This window comes from Lethenteron reissneri, chromosome 55 (genome assembly GCF_015708825.2).
Source record: "Lethenteron reissneri isolate LAM-NWPU_2019-01 chromosome 55, ASM1570882v1, whole genome shotgun sequence".
Lineage (NCBI taxonomy): Eukaryota > Metazoa > Chordata > Hyperoartia > Petromyzontiformes > Petromyzontidae > Lethenteron > Lethenteron reissneri.
Window position 1 is genome coordinate 7,628,356 of NC_083833.1, and position 22,573 is coordinate 7,650,928.

General features: G+C 52.5%; 1 protein-coding gene across 1 annotated transcript in view; it reads left to right on the forward strand.

Moving 5' to 3' along the window:
• LOC133356722 (dual serine/threonine and tyrosine protein kinase-like) overlaps positions 1-22,573 on the forward strand; it is an 84,938-nt gene that overhangs the window by 20,808 nt on the left and 41,557 nt on the right. Inside the window, exons 2-8 of the mRNA XM_061574365.1 lie at positions 9,444-9,608; positions 10,829-11,274; positions 15,722-16,418; positions 18,337-18,572; positions 19,180-19,263; positions 20,372-20,548; positions 21,437-21,566. Of these exons, the coding sequence (XP_061430349.1) occupies positions 9,444-9,608; positions 10,829-11,274; positions 15,722-16,418; positions 18,337-18,572; positions 19,180-19,263; positions 20,372-20,548; positions 21,437-21,566 (1,935 nt within the window). The remainder of the gene's footprint in view (positions 1-9,443; positions 9,609-10,828; positions 11,275-15,721; positions 16,419-18,336; positions 18,573-19,179; positions 19,264-20,371; positions 20,549-21,436; positions 21,567-22,573) is intronic.

A 22,573-nucleotide genomic window follows, 5' to 3' on the forward strand; every position in this document is an offset into this window, starting at 1 on the left:
ACTTCCTTTGCCAGTACCAAAATATAATAATAGGGTTTTTCTCTTTTTTTTCCGGCAACAAAACTGAAACTTTTTTTACAAGGAATCATGTCTGCATTAACTACAATACTTGTGGTCAAAATGGAAAAAACCACACTCTGATAATATATGCATTGTCCTTGAAACTGATTGGTCCACACCAGAGACAGCTTTCTTTTGAGCCTCGTCTCAAATGGTGCCAAAAGGCGTTGTATTTATATTTGGTGTCACCCAGGCTAGCTTCGTCCGGGGACACGTTGTGTCGTATCATCTGCGTGCAGATATCTGCACAACGGATTAAACTATTCCCCTTCTCTGGTTCGCTCGAATGGGCCAGCTTTCAACAAGAGCCTGCTTTCGCAAATGATTACCTTGCGTGGTTTGTAAAAAAAAAAAAATCTGGTGCACCGTTGAATTGGGGTAAACCCCCCCCCCCCCCCCCAAAAAAAATAATCGATATTTTTGTAACATTTTACAAACTATTCTCTTTGGTTTTTTCGGTAAAGTCACATAGGTGAAAACAAAATAAAATACGCTACAGTAATTTTGCTGGAGCGGTCACACCTGATGACGGATGCTTGTGTTGCTTCCGAAACGTCGCGATTCAATTTAGTTCTTTTTTTCACCTACGTGACTTTACCGAGTATGGATCCTTGCAGCCACCAAAACATCAACTCTAGAATTTGACAAACCACTTCTAAAGCGGACTCGCGAGTCGGCGACAAAAACAAACGACAGCCGCACGGCTGGAACGGTAAGCGACGTTCGGCGCCCCCCCCCGCCGCCGCTGCGATCACGAGAAGGGTGACGTTGCTTCTCGTGCAGCACCGACACAGACATGCTCGTGAAACCTTGCGCTCTTTGGCTCTTTGTTTGAGTTTTTCGTCGGCGTCCTGCGACCAACGATTTTGTGCGCAAGCGAAAATCGTGCGAGCGTCCGCAGTGGAATCTCCCTTGCCGGGTAACTCCAAGGTTTTGGGTCAATAGTTGACCAGATTTACCGCTAACTTGTGAAGAAGTTGTGAAGGCCCTTTGGACGGGAACAAATGAAAGTGGACTGCCTTATGAAGTCCTGTCCACACACAGTAAATTGTCACGCATCGTCACACATTCCTCACTTGGCCCGGGAATGTGTCGTCCTGGCAATGATGAGTTTGCCGATGCTCTGCAGACATCTTTGCGAGTGTTACGTGCCTTAATTAACAACAACAAAAAGTGAAAATTGAGTGTGCGCTGTTGTATAACGTTTTTTGGTTAAGAACGTAAATAATCGGACTTTCTATCGTCTGGGTTTTTTGCGTGGTTGTGCGGGAGTTAATTCAGAAGTTGTTCCGTGACTCCTGGCGACGTTTTGCGGCGTGAGGCGGACAGCGCTGCGGCCGCGAGAGTTTCCGCGTGGACATTTCTGAATCTCGTGACACAATGATGCTGGTCGTCTGTCCGTCATGCTCGGTAATTACCAGACTCAATATCGAATAGAAATAATAACTTACAGCCCGTTATTCTTGGTTCTTTCGGTAAAGTCACGTAGAAGGGGCATTTTTTAAAATTATAATTTATTTCTTATTTATTTACTATTTATTTTATTATTTCCCTTCTACGTGACTTTACCGAAAGAACCAAGAATATGAATCCCTGCAGTCACGAAAGCTTTACAGCCCATTGTCATTCAACCACTGCAAGAGGGACTTTCCACACTTGCAGGCGATGAAAATTGTTTGGCTGTACGTCACCATACCGCTATGCTTTTCAGATGCGCTTCTGCGGCCGTCTGGAATGCTCTTCTCTTCTGATATTAGTCAGCCACTGGAGCTATTCACTTTAAAATCTAGATTGGAAACTCATTTCTTTAGAATTGTTTCTTTTCTTTAAACTTAATTTGGAGCTATCGTGACTGCAGGAATGACTCTCTGGTTCTTTCGGTAAAGTCACGTATAAAGAGAAAATAATAAATTAAAGAAAAGCATACGACGTTTTGATTGCAACACAAGCAATCATCATCAGGTATAAATGAAATAGAAAACAAACCTAGTAAACTTAGAAATGTAATGCGATACAACACAGACAGTCGGCTAACATAACAGTCAACACCCTACCTGGCTGATTACGTTCTTCCAGAGAATGCTAGATAATTGTCTCTTGATTAGAGTTGTTGTCCTCGCCCCGCACCTCCAATTAGCACGGGTGGCTACGTACAGTGTGAAAGAAGTTCAAAATACGTACATGCTCATTGCAGGTTGGTGAATGGGGGGGGCTCAGAACCGAATTAGTTATTACTCACCACTGGTTGGGAATCGAACTCAGGTTTCCAAGTTCATTGCGCTTACCGCCCTCGCCAACCGTTATCCAGGAGCGTTTTTGTTCAAGCGGAAAAATCCTGTGGCCCGTTCTCACTCGTTGTGGTCTCGTTTAGCAGAGTCAGGCTTTGTGAATCCTGCTGCTGTAAGGGTTTAATGTCACGACCACTCGCTCTAAAAGTCGTGTGGCGTGACCACACAAATGGATTTGCGAGGTAACGGATTAATTTGATGGAAATAAAACGGGGAATAAATATTGTGGAATAAAAATCAAATAAAAATCACGACGTTTCGGAGGCAACACACCGTCACAGCACGATAGCTGTATCAAGTGAGAAGCTCTCACTTGATACAGCTATCGTGCTGTGACAGTTCCACCTGAAGACGGAGGCTTGTGTGTTGCCTCCGAAACGTCGTGACTTTTATTTTATTTTTATTTTACTTTTATTAATTTTAATTTAAAATTTTTACCTACGTGACTTTACCGAAAAAACCTAAGAATATGAATCCTTGCAGTCACGAAAGCTTCAAATCTAGAAATATTGTGGATTCTCTAGCGGTATTCAATGTGAGTTTATCCGCAACAACAACAAAAAGATTTATATGTCCCGTGAAAATAATCCCCGAGGCAAACGCTAGTTAACAGCAGCACCCCCTGACTTGTTTTCTAAATTGGCGTTCGCTCCGTTGGAATGCCTCGATTGTGGTTTGGCTTTTTTTTTCGTGGCCTTAATCCAGGCGGAGCCAATCGGTTTTCCGCCTCGAAGTTGGACCAGAAAACAGTCGGAGAGTGCGAGCGGTTTTCCAGGCGACTGACAGAAAACTGTAATTTCACCAACGCCGTTGTGTTAATGTGATCATTGCACTTATCATCATCGGCAGCAGCAGTAGTAGTGCCACGCTGGCGAGATGTTTACTACCTCACCTGCTATCTAGGAGGTCGTGGGTTCCATCACAACCCTGACGCCCGTTGTATATTTGGAGTTTGCGTGTTCCTTCTATCCCAGTGGTCACGTGGGTATTTCTCCAGGCCCTCCGGTTTTTCCCCTCCAAATGTAGAATCAACGTTCGTTCATAGTATTATATAGCTGCTATGAATTTCCACTTCAAGAGTAACTTGTGATGGAGCTATCATTTGTAGTAGCCAGGTCGCTTCTGAAAAAGATCTACATATTTTCTTGGTTCTTTCGGTAAAGTCACGTAGAAGGGAAGTAATAAAATAATAAAAATAAAACATAATAAAACAATTCTCACGACGTTTCGGCCACAACGCAAGCAGCCGTCCTCAGGCGAAGAATGAAACACCACCAAGCTTGGAGCGTATATTTAAGCTGGGTTAGAGGGGGGGAGGTGGGAAGAAGAGCGCCTAAACAAAATAATTTTCATATCAAGAGGAATTCAGCATATGGAAAATGCGTAGGAGGTGGGCGGGGGGGGGGGTTCCAAATCAATACTATGCCCGTGCATTATGCAGGATTAGCAGCATCAAAGGGGGGGAGGGGGTAGCATTAACAAAGGAAAGGAATGTTAATAGTATGTAGCTGCAGTTACTAAACAACCACGTAAAAAACTAAAGTATAAACTGCATAACAAACTAAAGTATAAACTACATAGCATCATCAGTATACTTACTATACTCTACAATAAGCTGAGTTACTAACAGTAAGTAATACATAAAACATTTCTACGTTGTAAAAATTATATAATATGCTTCCATCTAAACTTTATTCTCTTACATAGCTCAGTAAACCTTGCCTGGTAAAATTTAAATAGTTTAGTTTTACCAATCTTGAAGCTTTCGGCACTGCAGGAATCCAAATGGGTACGGGTACCCATTTGCGACCCTGGTGCGGCCGGGTACGGGTAAGGAATCAAAACCCGTTTGCGACCTCTGATCAGCATACATCTGATGCTGGATTTCGGCCTCCTCCGCCAAGCCTCTCACGGTCCTGCAATGCCACGACTCGTTTGGCTGCTGCGCCCGAGCCGATCTCATCGTGCACAAGTTTGGGATGCACCTTCATTACCGGAGAAACTCACAAACACCTCGTGAAGGACTCAACGCAGACGATGCCTGGGTTTGATCTTCCACGAAGCTCATGGTCCATTCAAAATTCGTTCCATTGGTCAAACCGTGGCAGACGCGGATACCTGACGCACCAATGGAAAATTAAAACCCCTCCAGTGTGCGACTGTCGTCATTCAGAATAGACCGTACAACGGATAACAACGCAATGCACCGATCCGCAAATACGAAAGAGACATCACGGCGATACACTATTCCGCTGCTGCTCCTGACGCGCTGATCTGCTGGCTTGACCACTTGATTTCGAAATTAAAGTTGTTGCTTTGCATCTACATCAGCAGCCGTACGACAGAAAATTTCCGGAGCGTCCTATGATCCGATTCGGAGAGAGCATGGTCGTAACGACAATCGTGATAAAAATTATGATGATAATACTTAACTCTTAGTTCTTTCGGTAAAGTCACGAAGGTAAAAAATGAAATAAAAATTAATAAAAATATTGTTTTATTTTTATTAATTTTAATTTCATTTTTTACCTACGTAACATTACCGAAAGAGCTAAGAGTATGAATCCTTGCAGTCACGAAAGCTTCAAATCTAGATTATGATAATGCCCATTAAGGAGATGGTGAGAGGGAACTCCAAAGCCAGCAATGCCGCGTGTGTCATTTTATCGTGCTCGGTGACTTCTGACGTCGTCGCAAGGGATTCGTCGGTGATCGGTCGGTGCGCGCGTGCTGGTTAGCACACGTGGTTAGGCCTGCAATCCAGAGGTCGCCGGCTAGATTCCATTTCGTGGCACGTCAACGGTGCAGGCTTCTTCGGTCCTCTGGCATCGCCGTCCACACAGCCGTGTCTGTCGCTACGCAACTCCAGACGCGTCGCACGAGACGTGAAGCGTGAAACGAGTTGGGCGCTAACAGAGCGGTAGACGCGAAAAATGAAGGAATTTATACGACCACATTAAACACCCCCCCCCCCCCTCTGGTCTTCGCACCCGATTGACTCACAGTTGATGACGTCACATTTTTAAATCCTTTATATTAAGTTCGTTTGCTTGCTTGCTTGCGCGCTTACGACCGTGCAAATCTTTCGGTCGTTTTTTAACCCACTTCCCGTGATCCAATCGAGCTGACATTTTGCACACAGACTCGTTGTGCGTGAGAATTTATTTTAGTGAATTTTTTTTTCTAAAATTTCACACTTTTTAGGAATTTTTTTTTATTATATGTAATTACCAATTGCTTAATGGTGGCAGGCAATCATCTGACCCATAGGTGGCAGCCATCTCAAGCCAGAGGACGAGAGGACTCTAGCCGCCACGCATATAAAGGATTTATAGTGAAAAACTTTGTTTTTGCGGGCACATTTTTACCCACCTCTATTTGAGACCGCAACAGGACAAAGATTTCTCCACATATCTGCGGCTGTCCGCCTGATGACGCTGGTTGTTGTAATTTGCCGGCGAAACGTCACGGCACTCGAATTGTAAATGTTGTGGCTTTACTCTCCAACACACAAGCGGTGTGCTGTACTAGTAACTAATTGGCACGTTTCGTTTGCGTGACAAACCTTACTAATTGGCTGTGTCGGGTGTTGGCGGGTTTAACGACAACATTTACATTCACGCCATCTAACCCCAACAAAACAACTATTATGGACGCATGCCCACGAAAACAGATGCGCCTGTTTTCATGGGCAGGGTCTCAGCTGCGCTCGTTTCAAGCGGCCGAGATTTCCAGATCCCAGGAGCAGAAGCCGTGGTTGGAGCGGAAAACTCCTGTGGCGAGTCGACCGCGGATCAGAGCAACGGCTCGTCCCTGTCGAGCGTGGAAGAGTCGCAGCAGGGCGGCGGCGGTGGTGGCGGCGGGCCGGGCACGCCTGTGAATTGAGCAGCGTGGAGGCGAGGGTTGGTGGATCGCTCAGGTGTCGTGAAAGCCCCTTCCCGTGGACGTCGGGGTGCAAGCAAATGTGGAACTCGGCGTGCTGCACGGGGTCGGGTGTTGTCGCACGTGCGGATCTTCTTCGGGTACTCTGGTTTACCTCCCGCGTACAAACCGCCGTTAATTGGCTGAAAACATCTTAATACGTTGGGGATTGTAGAGCTGGGGTAACTGGTGGTGCCGGCTCACTGCCCGGCTGCGTTCCCACTTCAAGTTTCATTTCATTCAAGTTTCATTTATTTGGTATAGCCCTGTGAGCCATGCGGCTCTTGAGTCGGGTGCAACCGCAACAAACTAAATATGAACGAAGAACATCTTAAAGCGACGACGCGCAACAGAAACATCCTGTCTGCTTGGTTCTTTCGGTAAAGTCACGTAGAATGGAAATAATAAAATAATAAAATTAAACATAATAAAATAATTCTCACGACGTTTCGGCCACAACACAAGCAGCCGTCCTCAGGTGAAGAACAGGTCTGTCGTGAAGACAGCGGCTGAAGACAGAGAGACGCTGTCTACTCGACAGACCTGTTCTCCACCTGAGGACGGCTGCTTGTGTTGTGGCCGAAACGTCGTGAGAATTATTTTATGATGTTTTATTTTTATTATTTTATTATTTCCATTCTACGTGACTTTACCGAAAGAACCAAGAAGATGAATCCCTGCAGTCACGAAAGCTTTAAATCGAAAAGAAACATCCTGGATAAACCAGCAAATCTTCCAAAAAAAATTATCCCGTGGTTCCTCCCCGTGCCCCTTGAGTCGTGCTCTCTCTCTCTCTCTCTTTGAGGGCGAGCGAACGCTGCGTGTGCGTTACAAGTTGAAATGATTATCCATAGTGGGCCCAAAATTGCGTTGAGATGGGCTCTCTTCTGCCCCCTCTTGAGTTGTGAGGCCCCTTTCCTCCACCTTCACAACTGCTCTTTGTGTTTAGTTTGTTGTCCTTCCCCCGCACCTCCGATTAGCACGCTTGGCTACGTACGGTGCGAAAGAAGTTCAACACGTGCAATGCCGGTATGCCGCAGCGCTGCACGTGCGCCGTTTGTTGTATAATCCCGAGGCGTGTGTTGATATGTGGATTGCCAATAGTATCGGAGTATCTTGTTCGGCCCTTAGTAAGGAAAAGCGTTTGGCTGGTGACTTGGCTGAGTGATAGCACGTTCACCAGCTACCATCGTTACAGTCACCTTGTTATTGTTGTGGATCTGATAACCGTGATCGCCGTCAGCTTCACTCGCAACGGACGCGAAAGAACCCCCCGATGTCATTTGCAACAGTTGGTCATCTGCACCTCCAATTAGCACGGTTGGCCACGTACGGTGCGAAAGAAGTTCTACTTACACACACATACGTACGTGTGCGTCAGTATCCGAATGGGACGGCAGGTTACTCAATTGCATTACACGTGATTGAACCCACGACCTCCTCCGACTGGCAGACTAATGAAATGCCCTCGGTCACTCTCGCAAGTGACATTCAGCCTGGTCTCTTTGAGCTCTCGCCTTGGTTATCGCGAAATCAACTTGAAACTGGAAGGTTTTCCCCGCCCCGTGGTTTGGGGCTATCGGACAGAGCGAGCGCCGCTGCCATTTTGCTCTTTTTAAATCCTTTATATTAAGTTCGCTTGCTTGCTTGCGCGCTTACGACCATGTAAATCTTTCGGTCGTTTTTTAACCCACTTCCCGTGATCCAATCGAGCTGACATTTTGCACACAGACTCGTTGTGCGTGACAATCTATTTTCGTGAAATTTTTTCCCCATAATTTTACACTTTTTAGGAAAAAATTAATTATATTTAATTACCAATTGCTTAATGGTGGCAGGCAATCATCTGACCCATAGGTGGCAGCCATCTCAAGCCGGAGGACGAGAGGACTCTAGCCGCCACGCATATAAAGGATTTATAGTGAAAAACTTTGTTTTTACGGGTTAATTTTTTCTTTGTTTTGTCGCGCATCATCCCGTTGCCTCCACCCCGCCGTCGACAAATGGCGGTGCTCACAAAGCCGCTACTGTACTCCCGCCGGTTTGCGTGGCTGCCCTGCCAAGAAAGAAAAAAAATCCGACGATGAAGTTGTTGTGCGATTCCGCAGCGTCGCGTTTTGCTCGGGGGCCGGGTGACGGTTTAAGAGGATTTTTTGAGCAAATGATTTGAATGTTGTATTCTCCGGATTATGACGCACTTGTTTTTCCTCGTATCTTAAGGCAAAAGAAGGTTGGGGGGTGCATCGTTGTCAACTAAGAGCACTGACGATGTTACAGCAGACAGGAAAAATTATATATTTACTGACATAGGACACGCACACATCGGATTCATACGTTAATATAGGGCCCATAAACTCACGTCGGACCCATAGACTTACATAGGACCCATACCTTAATGTAGAATCCAAAGACTTATGCAGAACCCATACACTAACATAAGACGCATAGACTTACATAGAATCCATACGCAAACATTTGACCCGTAGACTTACAAAGAACCTCATTGGAATATGAACTTAAACACAGAAATGGTCAATCACGTGATGATGATGTCGTTCGTCCACTGCTGTGGCTGTGCGTGGTCACCGCAGTCCAGCGCATCACCTGGAGTTTGGCGATAATGACAATGATGATGTCAATGGTGATAATTCAGCCTCGTACGTGGTCCTGTGTGTGTGTGTGTCGTCACCACGGGCCAGTTTATCATCTACAGCTTGGAGATGATGATAATGTTGACGATGATGTTGACGACGATGACGATAATGATGACGACATTCATACATTCTCTTCACCGGTAGTCCTGGTGATGCCGTGCATGTTTTCTCACCGCAGGCCAATGCATCATCTACAGCTTGGAGATGATGATAATGTTGACGACGACGATGATGATGATGATGACATTCATACATTCTCTTCGCCGGTAGTCCTGGTGGTGCTGTACATGTTTTGTTACCGCAGCGCAATGCATCATCTAGAGCTCGGATATGACGACGACGGTTATCATGATGACGATGACGACGATGACGACGACCACTTTGATCCGCCCTCTCTCCGCCGCTGCTCGTGCTGGCGGATGCGTGTGTTGTCCGCGTCGACCAGTGCGCCGTCTAGAGCTCAGAAACAACGACGTTAATCCGCTCGTGTCCGCGTGACCCTCCCCACACCCCCCCGCAGACCAGCGCAGCTGCATCTCTTTCCCGGCACACGAGCTCGCCTACCTCCACTCGGTGGGCGACTGCGCCCCGTGCCTCCTCATCGCCGGCACCAGCGACGGCGCCAAGCTGCGTGCGCTCGAGTGCATCCTCGGGGAGCGCGTGCTGCCCGACCTTCCCTCGGACGGTGCGGCCCCGCTCTCGTCACTTGCGTTCAAACGACAAAGGGGCCGACCGTAAACTCGATCCTCCCCCCGTGCAAGGGAATTAATCCGCTTGTGCTGTACTGGCACGTATCGGCAAGCCGAGAGATGAATTGCGAGCTATTTTAAACTATTTGAACTGGAAGCTATTTTCTATGTTACCAGGTGTTAAGGCCCGCTGAGCTATGGAGATCTTTATCAGAAGCGATCTGGCCACGAATGAAAGCCCGATTAAGTGGCTTGTCATCATCACTCTAAACGCATGGTGTTCATTCTAAATGTGGAGGGGAAAACCGGAGGACCCGGAGAAAAATCCACGCGACCACGGGGAGAGGGAACATGCAAACTCCAAATATACAGCAGCAGGTGTCAGGGATCGAACCCACGACCTCCTGTATACCAGGCGAGGTAGTTAACATCTCGGCAGCGCGGCTTTCTGATGATCATTCAACACCCTTTGTTTAGCATTTTTGCGATTTTTGAAATTGCTGCCTCATACCACGGCCTGCCAGAAATTCCTTCACGAGGAGGGGCTCTAGGGGGCCCTTCTGGGGGGTGGGGGGGATATTTGGCCTACTCTAGCCCCAGGGGTTCAATGAGTTGCATCGGCTTTAGAAAATGTTTGAATGCACGCCCGTGCGTGAATATTCGGAAAAGCTTTCTCGTTGTGCGGACGACGCGTTTCAGCGCCTCTTCAAGCAGTCGTCCGCGTGCGACTAAGTGAACGTACTTGTACACGCACGAGCCCATTCGCCCAAGACCGACATACTTCGAATGTCTCGGGGACGAGACTGCATCGTGCGAAAGTGGAATTCGTCCCAGAGGTCGCAACCGGGTACCCGATACCCGTACCCTACCCGATACCCGGCTACCCGTACCCGGCCGGTTACGGGTACGGGTAGCCGTTTGCGACCCTGGTGCGGCCGGGTACGGGTAGGCCGTGAGTCACTGGTGAGTAACTGTTTGTCACTCATTTCGGGTAGGGTACGGGTAGGCCATGAGTCACTGGTGAGTAACTGTTTGTCACTCATTTCGGGTAGGGAACGGGTACCCGTACCCGGCTGGGTACGGATACGGGTACCCATTTGCGACCCTGGTGCAGCCGGGTACGGGTAAGGAATCAAAACCCGTTTGCGACCTCCGTCCCCAACAGCTCCCCCTCAACCGCACTCCGCTCTCTCTCCTCCCGGCCTCCCGGCTGTAGCGGACAATGCGGGCGGTGGAACTGCCGACGGCGTCGGGAACGGCAATGGCGGCGGCGGCGGCGACGGTGGCGGCAGCACGGGAGCGGCGTGCCGGGCAACGCGGCTGCGGCACGGCACGGAGCGTCGCGCCAGCCTCGTCCTGCCGGGGCAGTTTGAGCTGCTGCACCCGCAGCAGGCCACGCCGCCGCAGCAGCCTCTGCAGCAGCAGGAGCAGTCGCAACAGCCGCAGCAGCAGCAGCTGCAGCAGCAACAGCTACAGCAGCAGCTACAGCAGCAGCTGCAACAGCAGCTGCAGCAGCAGCAGCACGAAGACGACGACTGGGAGAGGACGCCGGCTGCTGTTGCCGCTACCGCCGCTTACCTGCGCATGCTCCAGCCCGAGTGCCAAGACCCGGCGTTCCGGCAAGCTCAGCTGGAGCTCAGCCTGCCGCACCCGCTGCTCAAGGTGACCGCGCGGGGCGCTGCTGGCGGTCGCACGGAGGGGTTGACGATCAACTGATCTCGAGGAGCCGTCCGTGGGGCGCGCCACGGTGGCGAGGAGATGTTAACTACCTCGCCTGGTATACAGGAGGTCGTGGGTTCGATCCCGACCCTGACGCCTGCTGCTGTATATTTGAAGTTTGCGTGTCTCTCTCTCTCTCATCACGGTGGCTAGGAGATGTTAACTGCCTCGCCTGGTACACAGGAGGTCGTGGGTTCGATCCCGACCCTGACGCCTGCTGCTGTATATTTGGAGTTTGCATGTCTCTTTCTCATCACGGTGGCTAGGAGATGTTAACTGCCTCGCCTGGTACACAGGAGGTCGTGGGTTCGATCCCGACCCTGACGCCTGCTGTATATTTGGAGTTTGCGTGTCTCTTTCTCTCTCATCACGGTGGCTATGAGATGTTAACTACCTCGCCTGGTACACAGGAGGTCGTGGGTTCGATCCCGACCCTGACGCCTGCTGTATATTTGGAGTTTGCGTGTCTCTCTCCTCATCACGGTGGCTAGGAGGTGTTAACTACCCCGCCTGGTACACAGGAGGTCGTGGGTTCAATCCCGACCCTGACGCCTGCTGTATATTTGGAGTTTGCGTGTCTCTTTCTCTCTCATCACGGTGGCTAGGAGATGTTAACTACCTCGCCTGGTATACAGGAGGTCGTGGGTTCGATCCCGACCCTGACGCCTGCTGTATATTTGGAGTTTGCGTGTCTCTCTCTCTCTCATCACGGTGGCTAGGAGATGTTAACTACCCCGCCTGGTACACAGGAGGTCGTGGGTTCGATCCGGACCCTGACGCCTGCTGCTGTATATTTGAAGTTTGCGCGGTCTCCCTGTGCTCGCGTGGATTTTTCTCCGGGTCCCCCGGTTTCCCCCCTCCGCCTTTAGAATCAACATCACGCGTTTAGAGTATTTGGCTGCTAGAAATCCCCACGTGATGATGACAAGCCACTTCGTTTGCCTATCATTAGTGCTAGCCAGGTCGCTACTCAAAAACAGCTGCGACCCAGAGGTCGCAAACGGGTTTTGATTCCGTACCCGTACCCGGCCGCACCAGGGTCGCAAACGGGTACCCGTACCCGGCCGTACCCGTACCCTACCCATACCCGGCCGGGTACGGGTAAGGAACGGGTATCGGGTACCTGATTGCGACCTCTGGGATGAAGCCATGTTGCAGGCGCGGGTGGGTTGATTCTAGGAACTTGAATTGTGAGAAGAGACAAGACGTTGGGAAATGAGTGACAAACGGTTACTCACCAGTGACTCACGGCCTACCTGTACCCGTACCCGGCCGCACCAGGGTCGCAAACGGCTACCCGTACCCGGCCGGGTACGGGTAGCCGGGTATCGGGTAGGGTACGGGTATCGGGTACCCGGTTGCGACCTCTGGCCTGACCTGGTAAAAGAAAAAGTGTATTTTGTTTTTGCCATGATGATAAATTACAAGCACCCACCAACGGGATATAATTAACGGCGCGGGAGTTTTAACAACGCGGTGCCGGAACGTCGCGGCGGGGCGCGCCACGCTGAAGCCAGGCGCCCACTCACGTGCGGAATGTCGCACGGGCAGGAATACTTCATTAGCACCGAGTCGACACGATCGCCAAGTGAAAAAAAACACCCAATAAACATCCCATATGTAATTTCGATTTAAAGCTTTCATGACTGCAGGGATTCATCTTCTTGGTTCTTTCGGTAAAGTCACGTATTTCCATTCTACGTGACTTTACCGAAAGAACCAAGAAGATGAATCCAATATATAATGTATGAAAATATATATATGAAGTACAACTTCGCATATCCGACCAGCTGGGGACTGAAGTACAGGCGGACAAGTGAGAAGGTCGGATATTCGAACGTGTGTGGGGAATGACGGTCAAACACAAAGGGTCCCTCATCAATTCGTCGTCTTTCCCCACCCGCCCTCCGACCGGCACGGTTGGCTACGTTACGGTGCGAAGGAAGCTCGGCGTACGAACACCGAGGGCCTCCCGAAGCCCGTCGCCATCCCTCACGATCGCACGATGCGGGAACCTGGCGGCCGCGTGCACGCGAGCGGATTTCACGGCTCCACGTCCCCCGCGGGAGTGGCCCCCTCCTTGGGCTCGCGTTCCGCTGTGAGGCACGACCCTCGGCCTTCACGACGTCTCTGGCCTGCGCGCGTTCTCTCGCCCCGGCCTGTCCTCCTCGCCTACACGCCTTGTCCCCCCCCGCCCCGACACACGCCCCTCAGTTTTCATCGCCCTCGCGAGCGCGCAGAGAACCCGCAGAACTGTCCCATTGTCACGAGCCGTAGTTCCTAAACCCAATATGTCGTCGCCTTCACGCCCCTCGCGGATTATTGCGGCCGCGTTGGCATTGTCATGGCCAGCGGGCGTCTTGCTGGCACAGCTGCGGCGATGACACAACGTGCGAGGCAGCGTGTTGTTGTTGTGGTTTGTGCGGGTAACACAACGTGCAAGGCGAACTGTTGTTGTTGTTGTGGTGTGTGCGGGTAACACAACGTGCAAGGCAGCGTGTTGTTGTTGTTGTGGTGTAGGCGGGTAACAACAACGTGCAAGGCAGCGTGTTGTTGTTGTTGTGTTGGCGAGTAACAACAACGCTCCCGTGTTGCCAGGGAAAGTTCATAGCGAGTAGCCTGCGGGCGCAAGGAATGCTGCGCGTGAGCTCCAATAATCATCTGCTTTGTTTTTAACAACATGTGTGGTTACCATGGCAACTGGGAAGTTTTTAAGTACTGGGCACCACGGCGGCTAGGAGATGTTAACTACCTCGCCTGGTATACAGGAGGTCGTGGGTTCCATCCCAACCCTGACGCCTGCTGCTGTATATTTGGAGTTTGCGTCTCTCTCTCTCTCATCACCGTCACGATGGCTAGGAGATGTTAACTACCTCGCCTGGTATACAGGAGGTTGTGGGTTCGATCCCGACGCCTGTACACACTTGGAGTTTGCGTGTGTCTCTCCCCGTGGTCGCGTGGATTTTTTTCCTGGTCCGCGGTTTTTTTCGCTCCACATTTCAGCAATGTCACGCGTTTAGAGAATTTGGCGGCTATACATTGGCACGTGATGACAGGCCACTTAGTTGGGCTGTCATTTGTCGCTAGGCCGCTCATGAAAGAGAGCTGCATAGCTCAGTGGGCCTTAGCTGGTGAAATAAAAAATAGTTGGTTCCTAATGGCAAAGCATGGCCTGTTGTATGTACGTATGTTAAAATTACTTTGCATCCTACGTAGCCAACCGTGTTAATCGAAGGTGCGTGTTGGTGTGCGTGCGTGTGTGCATTTACGAGTGGAGGGCGTGGGACGGTGGTTAGCGCAGTGGGTTTACTACCCAGCACACCTGTTTTACCTGCTTCATTGGTTGTCTGTCTACCTGTTTGACTGTGTCCGCCTGCCTGTTTTACTTTCTGTCTGCCCATCTGTCTACCTGTCGGCTTGCCTGCCTGACCATCGGGTCTGTACCTGTTTGACTGACTTTCTACCTACCTGCCACTCTGCCTTTCTTCTCTGGCTGCCTGTTTGTCTCCCTGTTCGCCGGTACATCCAAATGCCTTTCCATGAATATGCGTGGTATGCAGCAGTGCAGTGGTTGGCACATTGCGCTACGAACCCACCGACTTGCGTTTAATTTCCCGCTCAAGGCTAACGTCGGTGGAGAGTGGTATATGATCTTCTTGTTGTCCTCGGCCTTCTCGGCCTTAATTGAGTACCCGGCACGGACTGTTAAACAACACGGGCAGTCAGGCATGCTCCTGGATACACGCCACCCACAATTCGTACCGTGCCATCCTTAATAGGTGCTCCATGCGTCTGCGTCAGAGGTCACAACCGGGTACCCGATACCCGTACCCTACCCGATACCCGGCCGGGTACGGATACGGGTAGTCGTTTGCGACCCTGGTGCGGCCGGGTATGGGTACGGGTAGGCCGTGAGTCACTGGTGAGTCACCGTTTGTCACTCATTTCGGGTGGGGTACGGGTACGGGTAGGGAACGGGTACCCGTACCCAGCCGGGTACGGGTACCCGTTTGCGACCCTGGTGCGGCCGGGTACGGGTACGGGTAAGGAATCAAAACCCGTTTGCGACCTCTGGTCTGCATGCCCCTGTGTCTATGCATCTATGTGTCTGTGCTTATGTCTGCTGATATGCCCATGTGTCTGTGTGACCATGCGTCTGTGTGCCGGTCTGCCTGTGTGTGTGCGCGCCTGTGTACCTGTCTGCCCGAATGCCCACGTGTCTGCGTTTCTGTGTGTGCGTGTCTCTGTCCGTGTGTCTGTTTGCCCCTATATATATTTACGTACGCACGTGTGCGTTTCGCGCCGTACGTAGCCAAACGCGATGATCGGAGCCGTGCCGTGCTAACCGTACAACCCGCGTCACCCCGCGTGCCCGCCCCCGCCCCACCAGGAGGTGAGCGTGGTGCTGGCGCCGTCGCGGCAGCTGCAGCCGCTCACCGCCGCGCTGGAGGAGCTGCGCAGCCACTTCCTGCCCGTCGTCCTCTACGCCGTCGCCTGCGACCGGCTGTCCGACGCCGACGCCCTCGAGCTGGCGCACCTCAAGCAGAACTTCTCCGAGCCGGTCTTCTTCCTGCGCCTGCCCCCGCACACGCTGTCCGCGCCCGCGCCCCCCTACGCCCGCCTCACCACCACCTACGCCAAACTGGAAAGGGACCTCCTGAGCGCCGGCAACAACTGCGGCGGCACGGCACTGCACCGGCAGCTCGTCGGGCTGGACTACCTCGGCGGCGCGTCGGCGGGCGCGTCGGCGGGCCGGGCTCACAGCGCGCTGACGGACTGCGCCGACCGGCTGCCGCACTTCTCGCGGCTGGCGCTGCACGCTCGGCTCGTGGAGGCGACGGGCGTCCTGGGCGGGGTGCACGCCCGCGGCCTCGACCTGTTCATCAGCCACGCGTTCGACATGGCGCGCGACCTGCAGATCACGCCGCGCCGCCTGCAGTACACGCGCGCCAAGGAGGAGGAGCTGTACGCGTCGCTGCTCGAGATCGCCAACGAGAAGCAGGAGGAGATCCGCCAGATGATCGTCGACACGCTCGACAGCATGCGCAAGCAGCTGCTGGAGGAGGCGGCCACCACCGAGTTCGCCGGTTCGTCGGCGGGGAGGGGGGGTGGGGTGGTGGTGCGGTCGTGGCTGTGGGTTAGGGTTGCGGTTAACGGATAGGGTTTTACGGTTTAGGGTTAAGGGTTTGGCGAGAGAGAGGGGAGATGGCGGTCGTTACCGCGGGTTTGATGCGACAAATTTTTGCCGGGTTTTTTTTTTTGATCGCGGTTGTCAAACACCGGCCCCCCCAAAGGGCACAATCGCGAGCGTGTACAGGAGTTTAACACGCAGCAGTCGCAGGAGGAGGAGGGGGTTTTCGCCACCGATATAATCCATAAGAGAGGCTTTTGGGTTAGAGCGCGTAAATGCGTCGTTAAACCCGCCACCACCCGACACAGCCAATGAGTAAGGTTTGTCACGTAAACAGAACGTGCCAATTAGTTACTAGTTCAGCACACCGTTGTGTCAGAGAGCAAACCCACGACAACATTTACCATTCCTGTACCGTAAAGTTTCGCCGGCAATTACAACAACCAGCATCATCAGGCGGACAGCCGCAGATTTTTGGCGAAATCCACCTCCTGTTTCGGTCTTAAACAGAGGTGGGGATGATTGTGATGTCGTCACTTGCGAGCCAATCGGGTGGGGGTGGGGGGTGGGGGCGGTTAATGTCCAGCAGGTCACAAATCTTCTCGGCGTGCTACTTTCCTCGCACCGCTCCGCACTGGAATTCCCTCCCATCGTTTATTTTCCCACTTTCTCCTCGTAACCTGCTCACTTCAAACAAACCTCTCGACGATTGGCACTTTATCCGGATTACCAGAAGCTCTGCGGAAAAGTAAGACGTGCCCAAAACTCGTGCCCGGTGTCGACGCAGTTGCACGGATCTGGTTACGCACCTCCGATTAGCACGGTTGGCTACGTACGGTGCGAAGGAAGTTCAACGCACGTACGTACAACCAGCCCCCCCAAACCACCCGGCCACCTTCACAAGCCAACTTTTTCAACGACGTAAATTTTTCACGTGTTGACCCCCGTAGCTGTACGACCCCCGATAAATCGCACGCGGTCAAAACCGGCGCCCTCGGACATGCCAACTCCAGGTCTCAGCTGTGCCGGCTCTTACACGGCCATTATGAATCCTGACTACTCCCCCCACATCCCCCCCCCCCCCCTTTGTCCCTTGCCGTTAAACATATATTAAACATACATTTATACATACCCTTACACACACACGCACATCGACCCAATTATATTATTATTTTATTACTTCCCTTCTATGTGACTTTACCGAAAGAACCAAAAGATGTCCGGGGTTGACTGCGTGTTCTGTACTTGGGTCACGAAAGCTCTAAAGCGAAAAATATACCCCACATTTTTGGTCTGAAATACAGAGGCAGTGGTGCGTCTTACAATCAGCAGAATAAAGTGAGGTGTAGCAAGTTGACGTATCCTGAACTGGGCACAAATAGTACAAACTTCTTGTGAGAGAGGGAATTCCAAAGTGAAGGCAGAAAGCGAAGCAGTTTTGGCCTGCAGTGTGGTGGGTGCGTGGGTGAGTGGGTGGGTGCGTGGGTGGGTGCGTGCGTGGGTGGGTGCGTGCGTGCGTGCGTGGGTGGGTGCGTGGGTGGGTGCGTGCGTGGGTGGGTGCGTGGGTAGGTGGGTGGTTGCGTGGGTGGGTGGTTGGGTGAGTGAGTGGGCAGTTGGGTGGGTGGGTGGGTGAGTGAGTGGATATGAATCCTTGCAGTCACGAAAGCTTCAAGTCTAGAAGTGAGTGGGTGGTTGGGTGAGTGGGTGGTTGGGCGAGTGAGAAATACAAAAACAGCGGCGCCGTCTCTGCGCGGCCAGTGTAACGTACTGCGTTGGGAAACTTTACTTGCCGTTGTTATTGTTCTCCCGCCGCGTTGGGGAAGAGAAAAACAACAACAACAACCGGGCATCGCCGCCGTTGTCTTTCGTCGCAGACGTTCCTGTGAGCAACGGGGAGTCGGGCAGCGGACGTGGCGTCCAGCGCTGCTCCAAGCACATCCAGGAGCTGGTGCTGAAGCGTCTGAAGGAGGCGGTGGCCAGCAAGCTCATCGCCTCGGTGGACTACCTGCGCGAGAGCTTCGTGGGCACGCTCGCGCGCTGCCTCGACTCGCTCGAGAAGTCGGGCGGGGACGTCACCAGCAACAGCCTCACCAGCTCGCACCTCAAGCAGGTGGGGGCGGGGGGGGTGGTGGTGAGGTGTGCACTGTCTGCCTGTGTCTGTGTCCATTCATCCGTCTGTCCATCCATTTCTCTGCCTGCCTGTATGTCCGGGTTTTCAAGTGTAGTGTTCATTGACCGTTTCTGCCCAGGTCACCAATTAAATTCATAGAGACCCGTAGATGTACACAGAAAATCTATGGACTCAGAGCAGGAGACTTGTAGAAATTCAGAGACCCACAGATTCACGGTGAATGAGTTGTGATTCAACTGGGCGCTGGAGCCTAGCAAGTCGATCGTCTCGGCCTGACCACCACTGCAAAACAAAACCCTCGCGTTACATTCGTTTCTGCAGTGAATTTGGCCGAATTTCATCTCTGAGAATGAGAATGTGGGGCTGACGGTCAAGCGACGAACCCTCACTCGCTGCTGCCTGTGCCGGTGCGAGTGGGAAGTCGCTTACTTCTGCCCGCGCGTCACTTGAAGCGAGCGCTGCGTTATCTGCCTCCGCGACCCTTTTTTAAGGACTTCACGCGATCGGTTGTATGGAGGGGGGTGGGGGAGTTGCTCGCTCGCTCTGTCCTTACCGTGCCCCCCCCTCCCCACGCGCGTCCCGGCAGATCTTGAACGCGGCCTACCACGTGGAGGTCACCTTCCAGTCGGGTTCCTCCGTCGCCTACATCCTCTGGGAGCAGATTAAGCAGGTGGGCCTGGTCTAGTTTGTTGTGTTTCTTACGTCTGGTTCGTGCAGTGTTGTCCACTCTATAAGCCCGTACGTAACATCATCGCCCCGTTTGAATAATATTACGATGGCAGCGTCCCCAACAGAGGAGCGGCCCCACGAGTGCCGCCCCCTTGTGTTCATGACCCCTGGGGGTCAAGGGTCACGAGGCTGGGTGCCGCCTCCTTGTGGCCATGACCCTCGGGGGCCAGGAGTCACGAGGTTGAGTGCCGCCCCCTTGTGCTCATGACCCCCGGGGGTCAGGAGTCACGAGGCACAGGCTCGCCGGGCCGGCCGGCAGCTCGTGACTGCGTGCGGGGGGGGGGGACGGACAGTGGCGTTTGTGTGCCACCGTCCAATGTGACCCTCGGGGGGTGGGTGGCTGGGGACATTCTGCATTTTGGCGCTGACCCTAGCAAATAAAGCGTCGCGGTTCTAATTTGTATGTTGCGCGTTGCGTAATCTTAAGGTTAGCGATTAAAAAAAAAGTTATCTAGTTTAATTTGTATATTGTCAAGTGATTTGTTTAACTTTCCAATACTTTGCACTCCTATCATGTTTTTGTATTTTTTCCCAATTGTGAAAAATAGCTTCATAGCTCATCGTATTCCTCCTGTAGTATAAATTAATATTCTGATTTGTTTTTGAAAGAGCAGCAACCCTGTACACCGGAACGTCTCGGGAGCGCTTTTCCGCGCAATAAGCGGCTCACGTCACATCTTCATCTCGAACATTGGAAAGGGGCACCCCCAGTGGCAGCTGTCTCTGTGCAGCACAAGGTGACTCGGGCGCTTGACCTGAGTCTACCCGCAAGGGGTGCTGGCGTGTAGCCGCAATTGACTGATCTGCAGGTACATCTTTTTGAATTTGGCAAATTTACTGGAACGCAAAGGGTTTCACACCGACCCAAACGGATACTTTGTCGTGATCAGAATCGCGATAAAATTCGGGAGAAAATTTACGAAATACGGAAAACGCTAACAAGCCGGCTGGCGAGAGGCTCCCTTGCTGGACTGGCTTTGCGGCCTGGCGACCTGTTCCAACGCCACGCCGCGTCCCGTACGCGACCCTGCGTCTGTGCGGAACCACAGCTGATCCACAGCCTCACGTGGACGACGCCGCCGGCGCCCACGGCCGAGTGGAAACGCAAGGTGGCGCAGGACACCATGGAGAGCCTCAGCGCCTCCAAGCTCGCCAAGAACATCTGCAGCCAGTTCCGCGCGCGGCTCAACCACTCGCACGAGGCCTTCGCGTCCTCGCTGCGCCAGGTGAGACGCCGCCGCCGCCAAAGTGGAACAGTGAAGTCTGGGGTCGACGGGTGCCGTTGCGGAATCGCGGTGGGTCGTGATTTGGCGCGTTTGGTACGCGCGCAGATCTTTGAAGCGCAAGGCTGTCACGAAGGCGCCATGTCTCACAGACACGGGCTGCGGGGTAGTTTCGCAGGAGGTTGGCGATGTTGCGGCGCGGTGCAGTAAAACCTTGGACCGCGAGCATAATTCGTTCCGGAAACATGTTTGTCATCCAAAGCACTCGTGTATCAGTTGTGATCACGTGACGCTCGGCAGACAAAGCGTACACACGTACTATTCGTGTTGCAAGGCCTCGCTCGTTTATCAAATTAATGTTCATTTAAATTTTTTGCTCGTCTTGCAAAACACTCGCAGACCAAGTTACTTGCAATCCAAGGTTTTACTGTATTTTCCAATCGCGGAGTTTAATCGAATTTGGCAAATTTTAAGCGTGACGCCGGCACACGCACGGTGGCCTACTCTTTCCGAATGTCTCATGCGATCTTCCTCGTCCACCGTGAAGCGGACTGCGCGTGCGCGTACGCTTAATAACCGCGGTAGTAATAACCCAGAGCAACCTTCCGGATTCAAACCGCGAAACCTTCTGCGTCATGCCGGCGAATGCGCCACCGCTGGGCCGCGTCGCCCGGTCCACAGTCGAAGCTCGCGTCGTACCGCGCGAGCGACCGACCGACCGAGCGACCATCGATTATCTTCAAGTCGGTACACCGCCGTAGTTTTGACGGCGCCGTGGATTCTCCCGATCTGACGGCGACGACGGCGACGACTGCGACGACGGCGGCGGCGGCGTGCGAGTTTCCGTCGTGACCACCCCCTCCCACCCAACCCCGCTCGCCGTTTTCACAGCTGGAGGCAAAACATTCGGGCCGCCTGGAGCGCACGGAGGACATGTGGCTGAGGGTGAGGAAGGACCACGCCCCACGCCTCGCCAGACTGTCGCTGGAGAGCCGCTCGCTCCGAGACATCCTCCTGCACGGTACGCTGGCGCCCACTCATCCCCCGTGTCTTTGTGTCTTTAACTCCACCCGCCACCCTCCAACCGTGCTTTCGGCGTCACACCACGGGACGCTGAATACACACAATAGAGGGGTTTTTTTGGGTTCGATCGCTTAAATGTAGATGTGTGTCGTTAGTTCCCGCCACCACCCGACACAGCCAATGAGTGAGAGGTTTGCCACGTTAACAGAACGTGCCAATTCGTTACCGGTTCAGCACACCGGTCGTGCGTTGGAGAGTAAAACCCACTTGCAGCATTTGCCGTTGGAGTACGAGGAGTACTACGCAAATACGCAAATGCATCTCGCGCAACAGCGGGCGACCCGTTGTTTCATCGTCAATACCGCCATCCACACGATTCTTCTCTTACACATGTAACAAAGGTCGTGGAGGAGACTTCTGGAATCTTTCGTTCACAACACTCCCGTCTTACTCCTTCACGCTGCTGACAGACAGCGTGAGAGAGAGAGAGACACGCGCGGCCACGTGGCAGCCTGGACCACGTGGCAGCCTGGACCACGTGGCAGCCTGGACCACGTGGCAGCCTGGACCACGTGGCAGCCTGGACCACGTGGCAGCCTGGACCCCGCTCCAGCGTGGCCTCACCCTCCGTTCGTTCCAGATCTGACCACGTGTTGTCCGTCTCCACCCCTTTCAATACCCGGGTCACGTGGTACCTTTCCACCAATCCTGGTTAGCCTCTATGGAATCTTCTAGACTCCATGGTACGCTCCCAGGACCACGCCCCTGACTCGTCCCCCCATTGGCTGTGGCTAAAGCCAGCAGAACCAATTCTCTACTTACAGATGTCACCTTCCCATTACGTCAGGGCCACGCCCCTAGACTTCTCCCCATTGGCTATGGGCCAGGACCGGCAGAGCCAATCATCATACGAGGTGTAATCCAACAGCAACCCGGATATGTCCTCGCATTACACACATTTAACGTTAGAAATTCCCGACACGGGATGCGAACGTGTGTGAAGAG